Source organism: Balaenoptera borealis, assembly GCF_965194805.1.
Source record: "Balaenoptera borealis genome assembly, chromosome: 15".
Classification (NCBI taxonomy): domain Eukaryota; kingdom Metazoa; phylum Chordata; class Mammalia; order Artiodactyla; family Balaenopteridae; genus Balaenoptera; species Balaenoptera borealis.
This window is the reverse complement of record NC_138871.1, coordinates 45,484,250-45,511,678: the sequence shown is the minus strand read 5'-3', so window position 1 is coordinate 45,511,678 and position 27,429 is coordinate 45,484,250. Positions and strand designations below refer to the sequence as shown.

Sequence of the window (27,429 nt, the reverse complement as noted above, 5' to 3'; positions counted from 1 at the left end):
CTCTTCCCTCGGCTCCCCCTAGTTGATGTCTGTGGCTTTAATTACAATCTCTGAGCCCATGGTAAATACACACATACATTCAAGGTCTCTCTCAAGAGCTTCATGTTTAATATCCATCATTCTTGGATGTCTCATAGGTACCTTAATTACAACATATTCAAAACTGAGTTTTTTATTTTCTCCCACTTTATTTTCTCATGTTGCCTAACTCAGTTTCTCATACTGCCATGTATTTGCACATACAAGAAACCCAGGTTTCCTGGAGTAAGCTTTAACTCCTCCCCTTAACCTTCATGTCCAATTCCAATCAAACACTAAGTACTATGTCTCCATGCTCATCCCATTGCCTTACGTTCATAATTTCCTCTTTCTTCAATTACAGCAACTCTAAACTGGTCTCTGCCACCAGTACTACCTATCTCCAATGCATAAGGATATTCAGTAAATACACAGTCATCATCTAAATTAGAATGCTAAATAAAAAACACATGTACAAATCACTTTACACAAATCAGATATGTGGGAAGTGTAGAGTCAAAAAAATGAGAATTAGCACTTTTCAGGAGAATTAAAAATAGCATACCTCAATTTATACTTTTCAACAGAACGTCTAATACTCAATATGCTTAACTTTATACCTTTTACTGGAAATTATTCCATTATATTGAAAGATTAGAAAGCAGGTAACAGATATGTTTGTCAAAATTTTAAAATGAAGATACTTCTGGGAAAACAAAAGTAAACACATCTGAAAATATTTTGTTTGAATACCTCTTGCTCTTCATGCTATCAGGAAACACTAAAGCAAAAGAAAAGAAGGGAACAGACATTGAAGCCAATTCTTAAAAAAGTTTTTTCTAGTTCCATGGTGCAATATAAAAATGACCAACAAATAATTGTGTGGAAAAGTTAAGAGCAAGGGTGCGTGATGAGTGCAAGAGGGCTAGAAAAAGCACTAAAGTCTTAAACTGAGACAGTAAAAAGAATTCTTATCAATGTGATATATCAGACACTATAAATGTAACATACTACACAAAATGTAGTAGAATGTTCCATAGGTCAAAAGGTGGCAAGAAAGCACAAAATAATGTTTGGATTGATTACCTGAAGTTTTACTCAGCTCTGCTGAAAATATAGCAGATGGTGGTCTGTGCTCTTTTTCTGTATCAGAAGGAAGTTTTTTCTCAGCTTCTTTCACAAGAACTTTGGGTTTAACTATACTGCCTATCCCTGTTTGAGCATCCAAAGCAGAAACATCTGGAGGCAGTAAGGGCACCTTTGAAATATCAGCCCTATCTTTGGAGAACTCATCTGGGACATGAACTTCTTCTTCATCTTTAGGCTGTACACTCTTGACAGAAACGTCATGGGGTAATTCTGAGCAAGGCAACGACCCAGCTCCATCCTGGACACTAGCAACTTCACTTTTGTAGGATATTTCTAGGTCAGTGTATTCCCTGGCTAATGTAGGAGAATAATCTGTTTTAGAACTGACAAATGTAGGGAACTCATCTATAATCTCAATTGGAGATGAATCTGAAAATGTTTCACTCTCTCTTATTTTTGCTTCCTTAACAATAAATAAGCCATCATTTGAATAAACTGCAGTGTTGAGCTCCTCCATCTGCAAAGGAATTTTCTCCTTTTGGATCAATGTTGAAACTTCATTAGATGATAAGGTATCTTTTGTGGTATCTAAATTGGGCTGAAAAGATTCCAAATACGGCTTTCCCCCCTCAGGTGGTGGTGAAGCACTGAGTTTTTCCTTATTTTCATGTTCTATCATTGATTCAGATGAAGTTTCAATGAGATTTTCTTTTACAAGTATCACTGCTTCATCTTGTTTTTGTGGAACTTCAGGAATTGAATCATCACTAAACAAGTCAACTGGTTCAGAATCAGGTGAGGAATCTTCAACTAGCTCAGAATGAGTGGGCACCAGCTGTGCAACTTTTGCTATTTCTGAATAACTAGAGAAATCTGGAGTTGGTTCAGTAGTGAGCTTTGTTTCTTTAATTAAATCACATGCAATAGATATATAAGGAGCTTCTGTTTCTTGAACAGCTACACTAATACTTTCAGGCTCTTTAATTTCTTCATTCATTCCTGATACTTTTTTTAGTGATACATTCATGGCCTCTTCATATGGTGGGGGATTTTCAGGCTCAAGTTTTATGCTTTCATAATTAACCGAAGGAGGAGCTTCTAATGGTGATGAACTGACCTGCACTGCAGAAGCACCAGCACTAGGAACTATAGAATTTAATGGTGCTTCCATGACAATGTCAGGCAAAACTGGTGAAGGAGTAGCTTCAGATTCTTCAAAGGATGGGCAAAGCTGTGCTACAGGGTAAAGTGACTCCTGCATAGCTTCTGAAGTTTGAACCAAGTCCATTTTTGTTTCGAAGGCAATTTTTGTACCTGTAGCTTCACTCAATTCACTTTCACATGCTTCCTGTACTAAATCTGGGGTTAGACCTTCAGGCATGTTTGCCACTACTTCCTCAGTCACCTCTGATAAATGATCTGTTGTGTCATAATCTGTCTTAGAATCCTGTGTTGCCACAAGGAAAAGATTTGATGTTTTGGCACTAGCATTCTTCTCTGTTACAATTTGGGCCTTTTTTTCTTCTATTTTTTTTTCATCTGTCTTATTTTCTGAAGTATGATCTTCCAACAAGGGAAAAATGTTTGCTGAAGGGTTAAAGGGAGCACATGTGATATATGCTCCTGAACCATCTTTTATAGCTTCTGGTGTACTGGGAAATGAAGTATCATCATTACTGCTTTCACTATCTTTTTCATGATTTGTTTGTTCAAGGTTATCTGAAAAACGTTTCTTATCCACTTTACCTTCCAATTTGCTCTCTATATTACCTCCTGCGGCCAAAACATCACTATCTTGCTTATAGGTATCTTTTACTTCCCACACTCGCTCAAATGGTTTGAAGTCTGCATATTCCTCCCTCAGAGGAGCTTCTGCTACAATTCCCTTTTCATTAACACTGTCTTTTGTTTTTTCTGGAGACATAACTCTATCCTCTTCTTTAACTGATTTGGTAAGGACTATAGGTAACTCTTGCTGAGTACGAAGGATGTTATTACTAACTAAGTCCTCTTCTTCATCTTTATTCTTCACAATTATTTCTTCCCTAGGATTTGCTACTGTTATGGCAGATTCTGCTCTTGGAGAGCCACTGAATGATGATCCCATTTCTGAGTATTCCAATTCTGAAAACTCTGGTAAATCTCTGTCTACAAATGGTTTTTTTGCCTTCTCTGAGAATTCTTTAGAAGCTTCATCTGAAATTTCTCGAAGTGTTCCTTCGGTAGGTAGTACTGCTGGTAAATTACCAAGGTATTCATGTTCTTTAAAAGAAGCAGCTGAGAGAGGAGCTAAAGAAGGAAGAGAAGCAGCAGTTTCAAGCAGGACAGATGGAAAATCCTCTTGACCAGCAGAAACAGTGTTACCTGGCTGCTCCTTCCAATCCATAATTTTGTCTGTGACCATGGACAGAAAGGAAAGTTAGAGAATGCCAGCGTTCTCAGATTTAATGCAAGTTTTATGACAGATTCAAAAATACTGTTAGTAAAGACTTACTGTTAACTAAAATGCTAATAACATTTAGTTAATAAACAATAATCAAGTAGACTGAATCATAATTGAAAAATTAAAGCTATTGTCAAAAAACATGTGCATGGCTAAAGAGGCTATTAGATACTATGCAAAGACATCAAGTCTTTGAGAAAAACCTCACGTACAATTAACTGAGAAAAGCTACTTCTAACTAGTCTCAGAGGAAGAAATGAGGATTATTTGAGAAGAGAGTTTGAGTGACAGCATAAGAAGGGCACTGGATAATTAACTGTCATAGGCTGACATTCTTTTCTATGAAAGTCTGTCAGCTATAAGCAAATAAACTGTATTTGGAAAAAATGACTAGTCAATATGTAAACATAAATCAAGGGGCCAAGAATTCCTTATACATTTCCAATTATTAATTAGGTTTCTGCCCATTTCTCTCTTGGACACAGCATATAAAATGCAAATTTCAACTTGGTCAGTAGACAAACATTCTTGGAACCATGCTTATTTTTGGTAAATTCAAACTACTAAGCATAGAGTGAACATAACTAAAGAATTAAAGTTAGAATACACAGAGGATAAAAGGCTAGCAGAAAGAACTTGCCTGCAGAGGAGTGTATCACAGGCTCAGATGCAGCAGGAAGAGCAAAAAGTGTCTCATCTGAAAAACAAATAGAATATAACCTCAGCAGAAATAAAGACAGAGTTGGAAGGAGACTAAAGAGGAACAAGCAAGGGGTTCAGTTTGTAATGAGTTAACACAAAACTTTATCTACAGAGAAAAAGCCATGATGGAAAGGAAAAAGTAGTACCATTAGTAGTATCATTAATCCAGATTAAATTATAATATATATTATAAAATTGATTAAATGATATCTATAGAACCTATCATTTTTCAAGAGGCAATAACATGTTTATGTTAAAGAAACTTCATGAACCAAAGTGGCTTTAATATACTAATCTTCTTATCTTTTTTTATTGGTATATGTTCAATTTAGAACACTTTCAGAAAATCATGCATATTCTCTACTTGTTATTCTAAGTGATTTACATGATGCAAGAACTCATTTTACTCCTTATGACTCTACTGTTACAAGTGTTGCTGTTAATATCTCATTTAACAGATTTTAAAAAAAGTGATAGACAAGTACCTCACTCAATAGATAAGCAGTGAGACTCAGACAATTCAACTCCAGAGCTCACTTTCTTAACCAATATATGCTGTATGTTATAAATTGAATGTTTGTGTTTCCCCTAAAATTCATTATGTTCAAGCCCTAAGGTTCAATGTGTTGTTTGGAGATGGGGCCTTTCGGAAGTAATTAGGAATACATGAGGTCATGAGGGTGGGACCATCGTCACAGGAAGAGATCATGTGAGCACACAGAAGGCAGCAACCTATAAGCCAAGAAAAGAGGCCTCAGAATGAAACCTAACTTGCCCACATTTTGATATTAAGACTTCCCAGCCTTCAGAACTGTAAGAAATGAATTTCTGTTGTTTAAGCCACCTAGTCTATGGTATTTTGGTATAGAAGCCCAAGTCAACTAACACACTATATATTGGTATATTAACCTTGTACAATGTCATTTCATACCTGCAGTTGGGAGATCTTGAGCTAAAGATCTTCTGGGGTTTATGCTAGAGAAAGGGCTCTAGCAAAAGACAATGTGAAATAGTCTGAGAGACGACAAGAGGTATTCCTTTAGTGTAGAGGACCTAATAAATTTGGACACTTCTATCTGGAAGAACAAGCTAGACAAGCCTGATTAATAGAAGAAAAAAAAAGAAATCAGAGATGTGGCTATCATGAACATGGAACTTGTCTTCCAAGGGTATTCCTTTTGATGAATAGGAGAGTTAAATTCATAATGTCACGTAAATTTAAAATTCATACTAAGTATGATGTCATATCTAAAGGATTCTTAGATGGGGTGGAGAGGGGAAATCCATGACATGCATTTAAAAGAGTCTCCTATAACCTAGAACAACAGGTTGAATGGGCCACTCATCCAAACCAGTAAGACACACTGCCTTATGAGATTTTATAAAATGTACACATATGTGTACACACTTTTTAAAGATGACTTGTTATATAATCTTAAATTACACAGTTCTCATTTGTAAAATGACAATTTGAAAATTCTTTCAGCTAAAATAATGAATTATAATGTTGTACAAACTGAGATCTGGGGGTCAAAGAGCAGAACCAAATAATTACACAGCTGCTCCACCTAAATAAAAGGAAGCAAATCCTTAACAAAATGGTTGTGTTTTTCATCTAGACAATATAGTTAAAAGCCAACTAATTCAGAGACAGTCTACTTGGAAAGTGAACTAGAAACATGTTAAAATCAGAGGGAAACCAAACTATATCTAAAACTGTGCCAAAATTTTAAAGTATTTTTAAAAAATATATCCTTATGCCTATCTAATACCAGAATCTCTCTTATAGCAAAAACTATATTCCTGGCACTTGGTCAAGTGAGAAAGTTTACAAATTGGTAGTTGAAATATTCACAAATTTCCAAAAAAAAAAAAAAATCCTCATTTTGTAAAATGAGACTCAATCCAAAATTAGCCACAAAACAAGTATTCCATTTCTAAAAGCACTTAGAAAAAAATCCAGAAGAGGTCATTACCATTTTGCCTTCAAGAAGAAGAGAGTTGCTCAGGGACTCCTACTAAGGCCCATCATGAATCATGGGATCAAACTGCCTGGGTCCAAACCCCAGATCCATCACGTATTACACAATATAAATGTGTAACCCTGAGAAAGTTACTACTTAGCCTTTCTGTGCTTCATTTCCTCATTTGCAAAATAAGAGTAACTACCTCAAAATGTTGTGAGGGAGGGAAGGGGAAAAAAGAAACAATTTGCCCTAAGTTACAGAGCTAGGAGGCCAGAGAGCCAGGATTTGAATAGGTCTAACTCCCAAGTTCATGAGCTGTATCCTATGCACAAGTGCTATAATAAATTACGTATTCCTACTTTATCAGCCCCATAAATTTGAGCTCCTGAAACAAGATAAACAGTCACCCAGCAAATACCCTGTAATTATCCAAAATACTTAACTGATTGTTTGCTTTTACTTCACCATATAACAACATTTATAGAGATGTTAACGATGGCCAGGCACATTTATTTCACATGGTCTTTTAATACTCAAAACCACCCTGTAAAATAAGTACTACTGTTATCTTGATTTCACAGATGAGGAAACAGAGGCATAAAAAGGCTAAGTAACTTCCCCAGAGTCACAAAACTGAAAAAAGTGATGTATCTGAGACTGAATCCATAGTTTACCAGTCCATGCTCTTTTCTTTAACCGCTCTGCAGTACTTCTTTTCTAGACTTTATTATATAAATTTAGAATTTGAAAATGACTAATAAAACTAATGATGTCAAAAGAAAATTTTGATCAACAATACTTATATATCACAAAAGCTACCAAATTCTAAGGCTAAAACACCTAAAAATTATTTATTTCCTGTTCTGAAAAAGAATTACTGATTTTCATCTTCCTTCTTCTGCAAAAGACCCTCACTTTCACAAGTAAATAAACTATTTTATAATAAGGGATCCTATATTAAGTAAAAAGTAAAATGTTCTGAATTACTGAGATACATTACACATACACTTACATTACTGGGCTTACAAAAAAGGTAAACAACTCCCCTTTTTTCTATGATCTACTCATAATGCCAAATTCTAACTACTGAATGAAATTAAAACCTTAGTCATCAATCTCATTTGTACTACTTGAACAGAAAGCCAGAAGAAACAATAAATCTTAAGGACTTAATTATATATATCCACACTAAGTAAAAACATAATGTCATATTACAAAAAAAAAAGTTTTCACTAAATAGGCAAAAGGGAAGCCAGAACTCTCCTATTACGTCTCTCCTCTACAGCCATCAAAAAGGACAATTCTATATATTTTTCTTGCTCGAAAACATTTAAAAGCTCCCAGTTACATACTGAATTACACCAAAAATTCTTAGTCAGATATATTAAGGCCCTGCACTATATGGCCCCAATTTAACTGTCTAAACTTATCTCAACATCTCCTTACATGTCATCTATGCTAACAAAATAAACTTCTTCCTAACCAAACCCATGCTTCCCCCTCCTGCATATGAATGCTGACATCCACTAATGCTCAAATTCACCATATTCAGCCTCACTAACTCTCTTTGTAAAACATACTCATTCTTAAATTATTTTTGTTAATCTTCTACATTTCCAGGTACCTAAGCTCAGAGAATAAAGCAACTTATTCAAAGTCACATAGCTTAATGACAAAGCTAGAAAATAATTTAAACTATAATCATATATATATTTTTATTTCCTTATTACCCTCAGCAAAATGAATAGAATCACTGAACTACTTATAATGACAGTATGAAAGATTTCCAAATGATCTATTCCTCATGTTGGCCCTAATGCTAGATTCTTTTCCTTACCTAAGCCTAAAACTAGAATATAAGTTTCGATTAATTGCCTCAGGGCTACAAACTTTGAACGCTAATTACTTCCACCACACAAGAATCAGTTGCAAAATTAAAGTTCACTGAAGAAATTTTTTTTTTTTTTTTTTTAGTAAATCACTTTTCAAGAAAGTAAAAATGGCATTATCAGTTTTGAATTTATTACTGGTCAATTCGAAAAATATATATATGCTATCACAATCTCACCAATGTCCACACACTCTTATACCGAGTATTTTCCTTGACACGTTCATTTCAAAACCTGTTTATCAACCAAAAGTATAAATGGTCAGGGCTTCCCTGGTGGCGCTGTGGGTAAGAATCCGCCTGCCAATGCAGGGGACATGGGTTCCAGCCCTGGTCCGGGAAGATCCCACATGCCACGGAGCAACTAAGCCCGTGCGCCACAACTACTGAGCCTGCGCTGTAGAGCCCACGAGCCACAACTACTAAAGCCCACGTGCCTAGAGCCCGTGCTCCGCAACAAGAGAAGCCACCTCAATGAGAAGCCCGCGCACCGCAACGAAGAGTAGCACCCGCTCGCCGCAGCTAGAGAAAGCCCACGCTCAGCAACAAAGACCCAACGCAGCCAAACATAAATAAATAAATAAAATAAACTGTAAAAAAAAAGTATAAGTGGTCAGTAAAATCATATCTAATTTATAAAACAGGAAAAATAAACTGCACTTTAAAATCATAGAGAAGAAACTCTGCTTCTAGCCATGAAAGTAATTTTATCACACTAACCCTTCCAACATAAACAACTATAAAGCTGGGCAAAATATATGAAGCAACTGTCCTGAGACACTGGACCACATGCAGAAGAGTAATTCCTGAGAAGAGGGAAGCACACCAGAGGAATGCCCTGGCTTTCTGTCTGAAAGCACTTTCTGTCAACAGCACATGGCAGAGGAGCCCAAGGATACTGCGCTCTTGCTGGGCAGAGGAAGCTGTTGATTTGTCTGGGATTTGTGGGGCAGGGTGACATACAAAGGAAAGCTTCAAAGAAAAGGAGCTCCAGAAATCTAGATAGATGTTCCCTTTAAACCTTTGGCTGAATACAATGCTGCACATATAGATCACAACACTTACCAAGACCCAACAGACAAATCTATGATATAGAGTTGTGAGCTGAATGGATATTCTGGAGGTCAGACTGTGCTGGAAGACCTGACCTAAAGTTCTGGCCAGTCAGAGTGGAGAGATCTCATAAACACCCCAAGCATAAAAGTGAGATTCCAGAAAAGGTACACCTTAAGAGTGGGACTACTACAACCCTAAAGTAAAGGATTCTCTAGACCAAGAATCAGCAAAACATGGCTCATGGGCCAAAGTTGTATTGGGAGAAAGTCATGTCCGTTCATATGATGTATTATCTATGGCTACTTCTGCATTATAATAGCAAAGATGAGTAGTTAGATAGAACCTGCAGGACCCACAAGCCTAAAATATTTACTACTTTGCCCTTAAAGGAAAATGTCAGCCAGCCACTGCTCTAGACCCACCCTAACTTTAAAATCAAGACTTAAAAAGATCAAGGTGATTTGCCAGCAAATCAATTGCCTTCCAGAACAAAACTATCACCACATCCATGACAAGCAGTATAAAATAAAAAATTACTGGACATGAAAAGAAGAAAATTTGAGCATAAATAAGAAAAAACAGCCTATATAAACAAAAAGAAATAGTGTAAATGTTGGCTTAATGAATACTAAAATGGAAATTTAAACAGCTTTTAAAAGTTCCTAAGTATGTACAGTAAAAGACATAATGAGTGAACAGAGAATCTTGGTAGAAAAACATGGACTAGAAAAAGAACCAAATGGAAATGCTCTAACTGAAAATTACATTAACCTAAAGAAAATTTCACCAGATGAGCTTAAAAGTAGATTGGACAATGGAGAAGAAAAGATCAATAAACTTAAAGAGCAACAGAAAAAAAATATCCAAACTGAAGCACAGCATGAAGAACAAAAAGCTGGGGGGAAAAAAATGAACAGTCTCAATGACCTATGAGATAATCAAGCAGTTAAAGCATACATAACTGGAGTCCCCTCAAAGACAATAATGACTGAAACAGGAAAATAAAGTTTTAAGATATAATGGCCTAAAATTTGAAAATAGTGATAGAAAATACCAGCCCACAGATCCAAGAAGCTCAATGAACCACAAGCAGGATAAACACAAAACCACAAAGAACTACACCGTAGAGGCCAAACTGCTGAAAACCAAAGACAGAGAAAAATCTTAAAAACAGAGGGAAAAGGCAGGTAAACAATAAGAATGACCTGACTGCTCACGGCAAACAACGCAATCCAAAAGATAATAAAACATTCTTTAAAATGATGAAAAAAACTGCAAACCTAGAATTGCATGCAGTCAACCCTCATAATCTGATTCCTTAATTTGCCAACTGGCCTACTCACTAAATTGATAAACCCAAAATCAGTACTTACAGCAGCAGGCACATGCAGAATAGCCAAACATTCCAGTCCCCCAACATATGTTGCCAGGTGAGGTCAAACAAGGCAACCCTATGCATTCTTGTTTCAGCTCACATACAGTAAACAAGTATTCTTTTAGCAGTCTATTTAGTGCCCTACTGTTTGCATTTCTGTGCTTTCTGTTGGTGATTCTGATATGGTCCATAAGCACAATGCTGAAGTGCTGTCTAGTGTTCTTAACAGCAAGAAGGCTATGATGTACCTTACAGAGGAAACCCGTGTGTTAGTTAGATAAGGTTCATTCAGACATCAGTTATAGTGCTGTTAGCCATGAGTTCAATGTTAATGAGTCTACAATATATATTAAATAGTGTTTCTTTAAATAGAAACACACCTAAAACAAAGTTATATACTGACGAGTAACAAAAATGCTATGACTAAAAGGTTCACAGGAACCTAACCCTGTATTTCCCCTCGGGACAATGATTCAGTATCTGCTAATTCAGTATTTTCTGTGACTTTATAGACCATAACCACCACAAATAACAAAATTGACTATATTCATCAAAAAATCCTTCAAAAGTAAAGCTGAATTAAGATATTAACAGACAAACAAAAGATGAAAACAAAAGCTGAAAGAAATCATCACCAAGGGACCTGTACAATAAGAAATGTTAAATGAAGTTCTTCACAATGAAGGAAAAAGATGCCAGACAGAAACCCAAATCTTCATGAAGGAATGAAGAAGGGCAGAAATGGTAAATGTATGTGTAGATACAAAATATTCCCATTCCCTGAGTTCTTTAAAGAAATGGTAAATATATGAGTAGATATAAAGTATTCTCATACCTTAATTTCCTTCAATTGACTTTTGAAGGAATACAAATTTGAAAAGAAGAAGTAAAACTGTCACTATGTGCAGATGACATACTATACATAGAGAATCCTAAAGATGCTACCAGAAAACTACTAGAGCTAATCAATGAATTTGGTAAAGTAGCAGGATACAAAATTAATGCACAGAAATCTCTTGCATTCCTATACACTAATGATGAAAAATCTGAAAGAGAAATTAAGGAAGCACTCCCATTTACCATTGCAACAAAAAGAATAAAATACCTAGGAATAAAAAAAAAAAAAAACCTGACTTTTGAAGCTTAAATAATTAAAATATATAATAATATATGTAGAAGTAAAATGTATGACAATAAAAGCACAAAGGATGGAAGGAATATGTAGAAGTACAAAAAAAACAGAAGCAGATGGGACAAAGATAAAAGAGACTTAAATGGGGACTTGCCTGGTGGTCCAGTGCTTAAGAATCCATCTTACAATGCAGGGGACGCTGGTTCAATCCCTGGTGGGGGAACTAAGATCCCACATGCTGTGGGGCAACTAAACCCACACGCCACAACTAGAGAGAAGCCCACGCATCGCAATGGAGAATCCCACATACTACAACTGAGACCCGAAGCAGCCAATAAATAAATAAACAGACTTAAATGAATCATATTAATAATTACACTGAATGTAGTAAACGGCCCCAATTAAAAGGCAGAGGTTTTCAGGCTAGATAAAAACCTTACTATGTGTCACTTAACAGGACACACACTTTAAACATAAAAACACAGGTAGGTTAAAAGTAAAAGAATGTAAAAGGATATATGATCCAAGCACTTATCCTACAAAATCTGGAATGGCTATACTAATGTCGAGCAAAGCAGATTCAAACACAAGGAGTATTATCTTGAGATTACCAGAGGTAAAGAGGGGCATCTGATAATGAAAAAGGAGTAATCAGACATAACACTAAATAGATATAACAACACTAAAGGTATATGGAAAAGGTGTTAATGGAAGTACATGAAGCAAAAACTAAAGAGAGACAAAGACAAATCTACAAATATTATTTAAAAATTTTAACACTCAACTCTCAGTTAATTGACAGACTGGACACACATGCACATACACACACACTCAATAAACAAGGATATAGATGATTTAGACAACATTCCAATGAACTGACTTTTATAGAGCACTACAACCAACAACAAAATATACATTCTTCTCAAGTACACATGGAACATACACCAAGATAAACCATTTCCTGGTCTATAAAGCAAATCTCAATAAATTTAAAAGGATTGAAATCATGCAGCATATGTTCTTTGACCACGTGAATTAAATTGAAATCAATAAAACAGGAAAATTCTGGAAAATGCCCAAATGTTTGGAAATTAAACACACAATTCTAAATAACTCACGGATCAAAGAATATATCACAAGAAAAATTAAAGAATAATTTAAATCAAATGATGATGGAAATCTGCAGGATACAGCTAAAGCAATGCTTAGAGAGAAATTTATAGCTCTAAATGCTTTTAGAAAAAAGGGTTAAATTCAAAGTTTAAAGCTTCCACCTAATGAAACCAGAAAAAGAGCAAGTTAAACCCAAATAAGTAAATATAAATAGAGCTGCAATGAACATTTTGATACATGACTCTTTTTGAATTATGGTTTTCTCAAGGTATATGCCCAGTAGTGGGATTGCTGGGTTGTATGGTAGTTCTATCTGTAGTTTTTTAAGGAAACTCCATACTGTTCTCCATATTTACGATAGTCAGGACATGGACGCAACCTAAGTGTCCATCAACAGATGAATGGATAAAGAAGATGTGGCACATATATACAATGGAATATTACTCAGCCATAAAAAGAAACAAAATTGAGTTATTTGTAGTGAGGTGGATGGACCTAGAGTCCGTCATACAGAGTGAAGTCAGAAAGAGAAAAACAAATACCGTATGCTAACACATATATATGGAATCTAAGAAAAAAAAAAAAAAAAAGGTCATGAAGAACCTAGGGGTAAGATGGGAATAAAGACACAGACCTACTAGAGAATGGACTTGAGGATATGGGAAGGGGGAAGGGTAAGCTGTAACAAAGTGAGAGAGTGGCATGGACATATATACACTACCAAACGTAAGATAGATAGTGGGAGGCAGCCACATAGCACAGGGAGATCAGCTCGGTGGTTTGTGACCACCTAGAGGGGTGAGATGGGGAGGGTGGGAGGGAGGGAGACCCAAGAAGGAAGAGATATGGGAACATATGTATATGTATAACTGATTCACTTTGTTATAGAGCAGAAACTAACACACCATTGCAAAGCAATTATACTCCAATAAAGATGTTAAAAAAAAAAAAACCTAAATAAGTAACAGAAAATAAATAACAGCAGAAATCAATGATATAGGAAACATGCAAACTACAGAGAAAAATCAATGAAACCAAAAGTTGGTTCCTTGAAAAGATCAATAAAATTGATAATCCCTAAAATGATCAAGAAAAAGAGAAAAATAAGTATTGGAAATAAAAGAGGGACTATCACTATAAATCCTAAATAATAAGAGAATATTATGAATAAGTTTATGCCAGTAAATTAGACACTTAGGTGAGCAGAAAAATTCCTTGATGTCCACTCATCAAGATGAAATAGTCAAGTTCCTTGAAAGGCATACATTTCCAAAACTGACACAAGCAGAAATAGAAAATCTGAATAGCCTTACATCACTTAAAAAAAGTATACCCATAATTTAAAACCATCGCCACAAAGAGAACTCCAAGGCCAGATGGCTTCATTAGTAAATTCTATAAACACTGAAGGATGCTTATGAAACTCTTTCAGCAAATTAAGGAAGAGCAAGCACTTCTCAAAATGTTTCAGACTTATGCACTAATACCAAAACCAGACAAGGCTATTACAAGAAAATAAAAATACAGAAAAATATTCCTTACACAGGCATGCAAAATTCTTTAACAAAATATTAGCAAACTGAATCCAGAACTTGGTAGAATAATAAAACTCTCAATAATTTAATAGTGATGGCGATTAGTTGAGACTGAAAAGTTATAAAGGCTATTTGTGAAAGAGATTTATATGATAGGTTTAAGTGTATTTAATAAACCCCCTTAGAACAAAGATGAACAGAATTTTAAACAAGTAAATTCCCTTCTTTTCTGAAACCAAAGACCCCAGTAGATTAAAAAAAAAATTTTAATGCTTTAGGTCAGCTTCACCTAGGGCTGTCAGAACACCGAGATAAATAAATTTAACAATGGCACCTTCCAATTAGTCAAATTTACACATCAGTCTATAAAGTTGGGGAGAAAAAAACAAGCGATTTTTTTTCTCTTTTCACAAAGGCAGATGACGGAACATAAATATATAATTGCCCCTACAGTACAACCACAAGAGTCCTCTGGTTTTAAGAGAGCAGAGAATACTTTCCGGGTGGGGGCTTGTATTCTTTCCTAATCTCCTACATGTACCTCTCATAACTACAATCGCTACTCATCTTTTTGTCCCTGTACTCCGCCCTAAACCTGGTTAAAAAAAAAAAGAGTGTGCTAATTTTTTCTTAATATTGAACTTCCAAGGGACCACCAATATAACCAGACTATTGCCAAATCTGTTTGAACAACAAAACTTTATAAGCCTTCTTCATCTATGGTAATAAGAACAAGTCATTAAAGAAATAATGTGTTTTTTTTTTAAACTAGAGGGCCACCTAAGCAAAGGACTCAGGGACTGCTAAAAAGATAATCCAATATTTAGCAGCTTACAGCTCCTACTATAAGAGCAGGAGTGGTACCTATTGTTTGGCATTATCTATCAACATTTTCAATGTATATACCCTTTGGATCAATAATTCCACTTACGTGAATTTATCCTACAATGCATATATCCTACAACACATATATAAATTTCTATGCGTGTATTTGCAAAGAGGTATATATGAAGGTGTTCACAGCAATGTTATTTACAACAGAAAAAGCTGATAGACAACCTAATATAACCATCAATAAGAGACTGATTAAATAAAATAGGGTACATCCATATACCTTGTATATGTAAATAAATTAATGCTTTAATTCAAAAGACTTGGGTTTTTTTTTTCCTTTTTTCTTTCTGGCCACACCACGATGCAGAACTTCCCTGACCACGGAATGGAACCCATGCCCCCTGCAGTGGATGCATAGTCTTAACCACCGGACCGCCAGGGAAGTCCCAAGACTTGGGATTTTTATTTGAGAGAAAATATTGCAGTAATTCTAGAACGATACAGAATATAGATCAGGATTCATCTATAATGTTATATTCATTCAACAAATATCTGAGTGCCTATGCCACATCTAAGGCACTGTGCTCAGCAATGCAAATATGTCATACAGTCCTTTTCCTCAAGGAAAAAAGGTAATACAGCCCCTTTCCTCAAGGAGCATATAGTCTGGTGAATAGAAATGAGTAAACATACTATTCCCACATATATATAGTATGATACATATGATGAGGTAAGAAAAGAATGTTACGGGAACACATGAGTAAAGCAACTTAAAAATTAAGAATCACCATTCCAAGAAACAAAAAACCATCAATTTAGATGTGAGATTATCAATTACCCTTTAGAGTTGAAAAGAATGATGAGGCCATTGGTCTGAGAACACCTTAGCATAAGTAGAGCTGGGTCCTACCATTCTGCATGCCTACGTCCTACATTAGCTAGCCACAAAGGTCACACTCACCCATTTAAACACTGCTGATGAATTATGGTTCTGCCCTTACAGTTCCCATCCTTGGTGCTACCACCCCCAGAGGGACCTTCTAGGGTCTATATTTAGAAACAGGAACAAAAAGTCTCAAAGAATGTACTGTAAGAATAGTTTATCTGCCAACATTTACTTCTACTTAGAGGTCCCAGGGAAAAATCAAGAAATATTATCTATTTGGTTGGTACTTTTACCTTGGGCTAGCAAAGTACCTTTAAAATGTGCCATTTAAATTGGGGCCTTGCAACAGCAGTGATTCAAATAAACTGCTTTTAGGTATATAATGAAACAACTACACATAAAACAGAGTCAATTACTGAACAATAGAAAATATGTTCCTTTTTGGAAATGTTTCATATAACATAGCAAATCTTCCAAGTTTACAGAAATATAGTGCTCAAATAGCATGTTTTCTAAATACTATTCCACATAATTAGACATGTATCAAAGGTTCAATATATATTCATCACTTCATTTTAAAAAGGATTTGAGGAAGCTCATGAGTTACTAAAAAGAACTATAAATTTGACACTGAGCTTCCTAGGAACCAATGTGAAATGTAATTCACTTTATCCTTAAGGAGCACACCACTTGTTCCCAACTGTTATTCCTAGTCAGAAAATTAGAAATGGTTAACAAGAGAATTATTCAGAATCTCTAAATTCATCAGTTCCATTCTTTGTTATCATTTTCTAGATAATAATAGGAGGAGAGAGGATGGGGAATGGATTATGGCATGACATCTCTTTCTTTAGAGGCAACTACTTCCTGGGAGTGTCACATCATTGTTTACTTGAACTTTATGTTAAGGACTGATACTTAAGATTTAAACTATATATCACTCAAAATCTTTTAACATTTCTAATATGTGCTCCTATGCTGATATAAATAATCATATAATAAATGACTTTGTAAAAGACGAATAATTTTTAATCCTTAAGCCATAACCTATAATTATGAGCAATATTCAATTCTATACAAGCTTCCACTGCAACAACAACTTTGGACAATCTCTGAAATTGATTTAATAAGCATCAACATTCTTTTCTTTGTATTTATATCCATGGCCTCCAAGTCCTATCAATTTTTCTTTCATAAAACGTCTTATTAACCTAACTATAAAAACAGATTCAGAGCCAAAAAAATCATGCTTCCTAAAGTTTCTTATATTCCTCCCTGTATTCCATTTTCACTGAATGAACTAGTTCAGGCTCTACTCATCTCTCTCAGAACTACTGTGAAAGATTTCTAAATAGTTCCCCTATTTTTCTTTCCAACCTATCTTGAATATTGTCACCAATTCACTTTTCTAACACTGCTTTCATGATGCCATGCCTCAGTTCAATAATCTTCAGTGGCTTCCCAATGCCTAAAGCAGTAATTCAGAAGGATGTAAAATAATGAAATAACTTTATATTTTGGAAACAACGACAACAAAAACATTTTTTGTTTCATTATTTAAATTGCCAAAAGCAAAGGCAACTGTGAATGGCACAGCAAGGATAAAAGCAAGATGATAAAACCCTAATTCCTTAATTTGGCATTCAACACCCTTCAGAATCCAGATCTACCACACATTTTCAATCTTAATTAACACTGGCTTAGAACATGTCCAGAGACCAGCTCAATGCCATCCTTAATGAATGTTTGCATATCCTCAAAGCCTAGGTTAACCAACCACCTTTTTAACCTGAAGCCAATGTTTCTCCATGAAAAATGGTCAGCAGGGGAGAGGCTTCAGTCTCACTTCAGTTACTTCACGGCAATGGGGATGCTCCAAGCACAACAGCAAACAGCAAAATTACACCTTACCAAGTAAGGGAAATCAGCGTTTACTCAAAAAATAGGGTAAACAACAATGTTAAATACACAACTGTCAGGGATCTACCATATTCACTAACATAACCCTCTGCCAGTCAGACTGCTCTATGTTTCTAACCATGTTCTGCACATCTCTCAGCTCTTTGTCTTTACTAACATCAGTCCTTTTGGTTTCTCTAAATCTTCAAAACTATATTTCTGCTCCAAAATCCCAATATAAATATTTAAGAAGCACATTTCTAAAATAAACAACATTTTAAAAAGCAAAATTTTTTTTTTTAAAGTGAGACATGGTTGTATCAACGCATTTTTTTTTTAATTTTATTTATTTATTTATTTATGGCTGTGTTGGGTCTTCGTTTCTGCGTGAGGGCTTTCTATAGTTGCGGCAAGTGGGGGCCACTCTTCATCGCGGTGCACGGGCCTCTCACTATCGCGGCCTCTCTTGTTGCGGAGCACAGGCTCCAGACGCGCAGGCTCAGTAGTTGTGGCTCACGGGCCTAGTCGCTCCACGGCATGTGGGATCTTCCCAGACCAGGGCTCGAACCCGTGTCCCCTGCATTGGCAGGCAGATTCTCAACCACTGCACCACCAGGGAAGCCCAAAAAACAAAATTTTTTACCATGGCCTGTTAGAGACCTCAAATGATCTAAGTGTAGTCCACCTCCCCACGCTCACCTTATACCACTCTCCCCCTAGTTTTTCTCACTGGTCTTCTTACTAGATTCTCAAACATACAAAGCTTATTACTGCCTCAGGGCTTTTGCCTCCTAGGAGCTTCTTGGAAATTTTTTATATCTGCAGCTTAAATCTCACCTCCTGGGAAAGGGCTCTCTCAGTGCCGCCCTACCTAAAAAGGCTCCCACACATCTCAAGTCATTTTCCACACCATCATTCTGCTTATTTTCCTCATAACACTTAACACTAATCTGACTTCCTTAATTATGTGCATATTATCTGTACTCCCCCCACGGGGAACACATGTGTCTTGCTTATTGCTATATCCTCATAGCCCAGAATAGTGCCTCTTTGTAGGTAATCAATAATCAGTTGAATGAATGAACTCGTTAAGAAACCTAGACTCAGTGAAATGCCTTAACTATCTGTGCCCACAAATCATAATGTTCCTGTATTTACTAAAGGAACTAAACTTTCCAAATAGGCAACATCAATACAGAATTAGGGAACTATGTAAAGATAGAGTCACTGAGTAGGCAATATTCTTTCTCCTTTGTCTTCCAAACTTAGTATTCCAAAAGTCAAAATTCCAAGAGAATGCTGTCACCTCCTGAATCTCCAAGGTTCAAAGAACAGAACTCTTTTCTTTGTTTCCATGAAGGAACACAAGAGAACAAATTAGTATGCCTTTCATAATCATTAAATTTATCATTTGCAAATTTCTTATTTATTTTTCTACCTCCCCTTAGTTTCTCTAAAATGTGTGTTTTTACCCAGAAAAAGGAAAATTTGAATTACTCCTCAGATTCTAATATCTTTTGTGTAGTAATTAATGTTTTCAGTAATGTTTTGGGGTATGTCAATATCAAAATGTTATTCAGAAACATCACTATTGGCTTATTTTCCCCACTGTGGAGCGGGAGTGAATTGAAGAAAAAAAAAATTCTTCCGTGATCTCCCACTGAGTTCCTTTTTCTAGAAAAAGAACCATTTCTAAAATCCTACAAGGCTATGACAATTTCTCAGCAGGCTGTTACACTACCTGATTCTTGATTCTTGCCCTTTTATACATAAAAATCTTACTACTAGTGGGACACTTTCTGTCCCAAAAGTAACAAGCTATTTGTTAATAAGTTAATTAACGTGTCTAATAAGATGAATTCTCAATCTCTAACGAACTTGATTTTTTCTCTTCCAAAATAAAGTTTCCCAAGATGAAAAGGGTAATAAAACAATGTCCCTACTAATAATAACAACACACAATCAGATGCTCGTGAATGAAAAGATTTGAAAACTATTTACAGACTACGCAGATTTGTCTCTGCAGACCTAAAACATTACTTCTACGAAGCAGTATTTCTAACCAGTAAACGAAAACGTATGTCTCAAAACATTTCATGAAGTCTCATGGTAAATCTGCCACAAGTTCAATTGGCCTATTCCCGATAAGGAATCCCCAGGTTTCCCCTTCTTTAGGAATGTCAACCATTTTGCCTTTTCCTCTTTTCTCTACGATTCAATCACGATGCCTTAAGAGGCTAAACCTGTCCATCCTAACGGCAATTCCCCTCGCCCTGCGGCAGAGCCCCTGGCAGCACTGCGCCCCCTCGGAACACGACGCCCAGGTCCTACTTCCCTGGCTCGGTTAAGCCGGGAGAAGGGGGAGACGCCACATCACAACCCGGTAAGCTGGGCGGTGGCAGGTCTTCGCCAGAACTCTTCTCCACGCGCCACACCACTGGAGGCGCTCTCCCTTCACTGCAGTCGGGTCAAAGTGGACGTTCTCCACTGGACCAGCGCGGGGAGGGGAGGGGGGGGATGAAGCGCATGGGGCCACCCAAGCCGAGGGAGGGTTGAGGAAGGGGGCCAGAGTTGAATGCAGGCAAAGACCAACAGCAAAACTGCGTCTTTTCCCCAGGAGCAACCCAGACGGGCAGACAATAGATTAGGCCGCCAAGGCCTTCCATCCTCACCCCGGAACCGAGCCAGCCCGATGAATCCGCACCCCTAGTTCCTCGATACACACCCAGCTCCTGCAAGGGGTGGGTTCCTAACTTCCCGGACGCGGTGAAATGGAGACCTGAGAGAACCTGGGAGCGGGCGGGGTGCACGTGTTCCCCGACACCCAGACGGACAATAAAGAACAAGCCCGAGCTTCCTCGGCCGCCCCACCCTGTTCCCCGCGGCTCCCACCAGCGGGGGCGCCTTCGCCCCGAGGTCCGCAGACAAAGCCCCCTCCGGGCGGAGAGGAAGGCTGGGCCCAGGCTTTGGGGGCTGCGCACAAAAGAGGGAGGGGCGCGAGGGGCGGCGCGAGGCGAAGGGCGCGGCACTTACCCACTGAGCCGGAGGAGCCCCTGCGTTTGGGCGCGGCCGGCGTAGAGGGGGGCGCGGCGGGGGCAGGGGCGGCCGGGGTCCACGCGGGCTCCGCCTGAGGGCTCACGTCGGCCGGGGGAGGAGGGGGAGGCCGGGCTGGAGGCTCATCGTCCTCAGAGAACTGGGAGGGCGAGGTTGCGGTAATGGAGGGTAGGGAGGGCGCTGGCTCCGCCGACGACGCGGGGCTCGGGTCCCAAGACGGCTGCCGCTCCGGGGCGGCGAGGGGCGCTGCCGGCAGGGGCCCCCGGGGCGCCGGGGGCACGAAGTCATTGCCGAAGTCCAGCAGGGGCGCGCCAGCCGGGGTGGCGGCGGCGGCGGCGGGCACCGGGGCCGCCGACAGCGCGGCGGCGGGCTTCCTCTCGAGCACCTCCAGCTCCTCCAGGTCCTCGTCCTCGTCCTCGTCTTCCTCCTCCTCTTCCTCTTCGTCCTCGGGCTCCTTCACGAACTGGTACTTGAACGCGGGCTGAGGCCGTGGCGGGCTGTCCGAGGACGAGACCAGAGGCGACTGGTCTATGTCTTCCATTGCTGGCGGGGGAGAGATGATGCTGCAGCTGCTGCCTCCGCGGGAGACGCTTCTCCTCACAGCCGCGGGCAGTTGTGGGGGGTGGGGAGGACTGAGAGGGGCAGGGCCCAACGAGCCGAGGGACCTGCAGTGGCGACGGCTCCCGGAACAATGAGACTGCTCCTCCTGCCTCCGCGCCCGTGATGCGCCACCCGCCCCGTCCCCAGTTGCCGCCGCCGCCGCCGCCCAGACGAGCGAAGAAGAGAGGCCAGTCGACTCTCCGCCCAGTTTGGCGTGACTCACCCTCCTGCCAGGGAGAGGCAGGCACTAACGCGGGAGGGAGCGAGCCAATCGGCTAAGAGATAGAGTTGACGGGCAACCAGCCGGCCCAACGGAAAAGGAAAAAGACGTAAAGTGGGTGGGTGTTACTGCACTTCCTCTCTTTTACCGGCCAGGCTGGGTTCGATGGGCGGGGTTTGGAGCTGGGAGCCCCACAGTCAGCCTAGGGTAGTTGAGGGTCGAACTGGGGGCTTGGGCTTGCCCACAGCTGGAGGTCAGTCTGTGTAATTAGAGTACTGGGAAAGCGAGCCGGCTGCCTGCCTGCCCTGAGGGGTCGGAGACGCTCCTGGCGCGCCACCGGAAGGGCGTTATCTTGGGGACTGGGAGTGGAAACTTTCCTCCCAGGAAAGGGAAAAAACCCAGAGCGTAGAAAGGTACTAAATAACGGGACCGTGGAGTAGCCTTAAGGATTGAAGTATCCGTTAAATTTTAGATTTTGAAATAAAAGACTGCCTTTTTTCAAACTTAAATTCCCAAACCACCTTATCACTACTACCATCACCACCTTAAAAGAAAAAATAATATTTTTGACAGTTTTAAGATCAGTCCCAGTCTAAACTGCAGACCCTGGATGACGTAGGCAAAACAGCTGGGCTGGACGATCTAGGGACTGGGGCAGACCATTTGAAAGTCTGCTCATCTCCTTCAAAGAGGGTTTGGGGATCTGCCCGCTACTGGACTCTTACTTGGTAGAAGGATGAGTCACCCAAAGAGGAAGGGAAGAGAGGAAAGTGGAAAGAGAACGATGCCTTGGAGGGCAAATTTGATTCACATTATATTTCGGTCACTTTAGGCTCATGAGTCAACATTTCGGATGATTCAGGCTTTCTGGGAGTCAGGAAGCCAAATACATACTCATTTCTTTGGTATGCCAGAATGAGCATAATCCCCATTCCACTTTTTCCAGAACTGGAGGGTTTAAAGAAAGTGGTTGCAGAACATTTAAGTATCAGCATCCAGAGGTTTAGAGATCCCTCTTATCTTTCTGATATACCTTCCAAAAATATTCCCTTCCTGCCTAATCTGGAGGCCCTGGAGAGAGGAGGTTAGCTTGCTTTCAAGTTGCTCACAGTCTAGGCCTGCACTGTTCAATGCCTTAGTCATTGGCTACTCCTGGCTACTGAGCACTTGAAATGTGAGTCATCTGAAATGAGATGTGCTGTAAGTTTGAAATGCACACTAGATTTTGAGAGTTAGTACAAAAAAATTTAAATATCTCAATTTTTATATTGGTTACATGTTGGATTGATAATATTTTGGCTATATTGGGATAAGTGTAATATATTATTAAATTAATTTCATTTGTTTCTTACATTTTAATGCATCATCTAGAAATTTTAAAATATATATGGCTTATATTTTATTTCTATTGAACAGTGCTAGTCTGAATTGACGATTAAGATATGTTGATTGGGACTTCCCTGGTGGTGCAGTGGTTAAGAATCCGCCTGCCAATGCAGGAGACACGGGTTCGAGCGCTGGTCCAGGAAGATCACTCATGAGCAACTAAGCCCGTGTGCCACAACTACTGAGCCTGCGCCCTAGAGCCCGTGAGTCACAACTACTGAGCCTGCATGCCACAACTACTGAAGCCCGCACACCTAGAGCCCATGCACCCCAACAAGAGAAGCCACCTCAATGAGAAACCCACGCACCGCAACAAAGAGTATCCCCGGCTCGCTGCAACTAGAGAAAGCCCATGTGCAGCAACGAAAACCCAGTGCAGCCAAAAATACATAAATACATTTATTTAAAAAAAAAAAAAGGAAATGTTGATTGCCATGGGGAATCACGGGTTATTAAAGCAAATTCTTAGCTCCAACTAATTAATATTACCCTAGGCTCAATTTGGGTATTAAAAAGGAAAAGCAGGGGTTGTGGGGAGGGAGGAGGGACACGTAGGTGGAACACAGGAGATTTTTAGGGCAGTGAAACTATTCTGTATGACACTGTGATGATGGATACATGACATTTTACATTTGGCAAAACTCAGAACCGTACAACACAAAGAGTGAACCGTAATGTAAACTGTGGACTTTAGTAATATATCAATACTGGTTCATCACACCAATGAAAGATGTTAGTTATAGGGGAAACCGATTGGGAGGCGGGCATGGGAGTGTATAAGAACACTCTTTGCTGTTCAATTCTTCTGTAAATGTAAAACTAATAAACTTTATTATTATTTTTTTAAAGGAAAGGTAGAACAAGATTTCCTGGCAGTGTTACCTGATCAGGTTAGTTATCAACAACACATTCAAGACCTGACTTATCGGGGCTGCCCTGGTGGTGCAGTGGTTAAGAATCCGCCTGCCAATGCAGGGGACACGGGTTCCAGCCCTGGTCCAGGAAGATCCCACATGCCACGGAGCAACTAAGCCCGTGCACCACAGCTACTGAGCCTGCGCTCTAGAGCCCGCGAGCCACAACTACTGAAGCCTGCGCACCTAGAGCCTGTGCTCCACAACAAGAGGAGCCACCGCAATGAGAAGCCCTCGCACCACAAGGAAGAGTAGCCCCCGCAGGCTGCAACTAGAGAAAGCCCGCGTGCAGCAGCAACGAAGACCCAACGCAGCCAAAAATAAATAAATTAATTAATTAAATAAATCTATTTTTAAAAAAAAGACCTGACTTATCAGTCCCACAGAGATGAACTGGCTTTATTTTTAGAAAATTGTTGTGAGTTGCTTTGAGTTTATTTGTTTTTAGAAGGGTTGGGAAGAGTAGGAAGAGAGAAGTGTTAGTGTAGAATTTGGGGGCAGGAGGTTTAATGCCAAAGGAAAAATTTTTAACAAAACAGATTCCTCAATAATAACTAAAACAGTCCTGTTTCAAGTATTTGTCAAATATTTGTCAAAAATTATCAAAAACATACATGATTTTTCAACTAAGTCCATACATATACAAAAATATACTAGCAAAATTCTATGGTATGAACTTTTCTATTAAATCACAATTTAGCCATCAGCAGTTCAGTCTTTCCCATACTGTTTTTCCTACTGTGATTGTTCTGAAACTCCTTAATGGAAAGTTTCACAGGGTTTTAACATATTAATTGTAAGTTGCTTATATGATATTTCTGCATTCGTATATCTCTGTATCTGCTATTACTAAAATAGTCACAAAGGAATATCTTTAAATTTATTTATTTATTTATTTATTTTTGGCTGTGTTCGGTCTTCGTTTCTGCGCGAGAGCTTTCTATAGTTGCGGCAAGCGGGGGCCACTCTTCATCGCCATGTGCGGGCCTCTCACTATTGTGGCCTCTCTTGTTGCGGAGCACAGGCTCCAGACGCGCAGGCTCAGTAGTTGTGGCTCACAGGCCTAGTTGCTCTGCGGCCTGTGGGATCTTCCCAGACCAGGGCTCGAACCCGTGTCCCCTGCATTAGCAGGCAGATTCTCAACCACTGTGCCACCAGGGAAGCCCCCAGGAATATCTTCAATTTATTAAAATTGTCATAAAAGAATGATTACAGAAAAGTGGTAGATTTATAATTTTAATAGTAAATAGCATTAAATATTGAGGCAATAATATAAGCACTCTCCTCTGACACAGGAGAAAAATAAGAATTTTATATTGTTATCTCAGTGACTTCTAAAAAATTAAGTATTTGATGGATGAATAAGAATAAAGAGCTTATCCAGTGTTCATAGAATGGTCAACAAAGCATAAGGAAAGGAGAATGTTGCTGCTATACCAGAATTAAAAGTAGTGTTAGTGACACATTAGGGTAACTAGATGTAAATACCACTCTCACTAACAAGAACATTTTGGTAGGTATTTGAAATGGTTAAAGGAAGAGTATAAATTCTAGGTCATAATAATAGAAAATAATTATTCAATGAATTATCTTTGAAATTATCTTACCAGATGTAGAAGTTTAAAGTTTCCAGTTACAATGGGTTAATAACTGTTCTCTCTTAGAACATTATAAAATATCCATTGATGCTGGTGGAATCTCAGAGTTGGAAGAACTCTGGGAAATCAGCTTGACCAATCTCCCTCCCATTAGAAGAATTCCCTACAGAAGGTTTTTTAAACTTGGTCATCTGTGGTAGATTAAAAATAGCTACAAACTCTGCAAGGACACCCATCAAGAAGTTGGGTCAATTTCCCCATCTCTGGATCTGGCCTTGTGACTTTTTTGTCCAGTAGAATATGCTGGAAATGTTCCAAGCCTAACCAGCAGAAGTATTACAGCTTCCACACTCTCTCTCTTGGAATGCTGAGGCCCCAGATGAGAGACATGGAGAGAAAGACCTAGCCATCCCAGCCACAGAGCTGATGTCCCAGAAATATGAGACCATCTCAGAATGTTCAACCAACCCACAGAATCATGATAAATAATGAATCACTGTTTTAAACTACTACCTTTTGGGATGGTTCATTACGCAGCAAAAGCTAACTGAAACATCAGCCATTTTGTGCTTCCATTATGTGCTTAATTCATTCATACATGATATATATATATATATATACACACACACACACATACACATTGGGTATTTACTCTGCACCAAGCACTGTTCAAGACTCTGAACAACGGCACTGAACAAATCAGACACAAATGTGCATGAACACTTTCAGTAAAGGGAGACTCACTACTTAGGGAAATAGCCCATTCCATTTCTGTAGTAGTATACCTTATTGTAGAGTGTCGAATTGACACCTAATCTGGTATACATACATAGAACAGGTTAATTGTCCTTGCATCATGTATGCCCCCTGAGAGAGTTAAAAGCGTGGGATGGGTGTACTCTTGTCTACATACTGTAGGATGTAGACTGGAGAGTAGATTCAGCAACCATGGGGGAAAGATGAAAGGTAGATTCTTGACAAATCTGTTTCAAGAAGCTGTGCATCACAGCTTTTTTGCCTACAGAGAAAGACTTGCTTGTGTTCAAAGAGCACCAATGAGTTACATTCAACCTTTTATTCAAAAAAGACTAAAACATCATTTTGGCACTCTTTAGGGAAAAATTAACAGCTTGCTATGTCATTGTCCCTACCATTTCACTGGGATTTTAGATTTCATGAAATGTACCTTTTTGTGAAATGCAGTTTATGGTTCTGGCTAACATCTTGACATACACTAAGTTCATCTGTAATAAGAATAGACATATAAATAGCATAAGATCAACGTCTTTGGCCATGCTAGTTATACACTGACAATTAGAGTTGGACCTAAAATTAAAATTTCAAGTTTCAAAGAGAAATCATATAATATGCAAGTGAAAGTCGTAAGGCCCAAGAAGGTCCTCTGTGTTAATACTGCATTTCCTTCCTAGTTTAATATGCATCATTTCTCTGGTGATATTTATTTTGATCTAGCAAAAAAACTATTTTTGATCAGTTGATCTAAGCATCACAAATCCAAGCAAAGAAATTCCTAAACCATCTTAGAGAAATAAAAGAAAATCTGTCCTCATGAGAAAAAAAGAACTACAAAGAAGAGTTTACAAAATTATCTGGGTTATAAATAACTCATTCTGGTAGGTATCCCACTCTTCCTAATACCTAAACATTGAGGTACAAATTTTGTTATTTTATTGTGAATGGAAATAGAAACCAGGTGGTC

General features: G+C 38.7%; 1 protein-coding gene across 4 annotated transcripts in view; it reads right to left on the bottom strand.

Moving 5' to 3' along the window:
* RTN4 (reticulon 4) overlaps positions 1 to 21,767 on the bottom strand; it is a 67,503-nt gene extending 45,736 nt beyond the window's left edge. Inside the window, exons 1-3 of one of the 4 annotated variants that reach the window (XM_082358011.1) lie at positions 20,971 to 21,767; positions 4,191 to 4,247; positions 1,105 to 3,501 (exon numbers count right to left, since the gene is read on the bottom strand). In XM_082358011.1, the coding sequence (XP_082214137.1) occupies positions 1,105 to 3,501; positions 4,191 to 4,247; positions 20,971 to 21,532 (3,016 nt within the window). In that variant the 5' untranslated portion in view covers positions 21,533 to 21,767. The remainder of the gene's footprint in view (positions 1 to 1,104; positions 3,502 to 4,190; positions 4,248 to 20,970) is intronic. The other 3 variants (XM_082358010.1, XM_082358012.1, XM_082358013.1) reach the window with 3 other exon arrangements.
* Between the last annotated feature and the right edge of the window lie 5,662 nt (positions 21,768 to 27,429).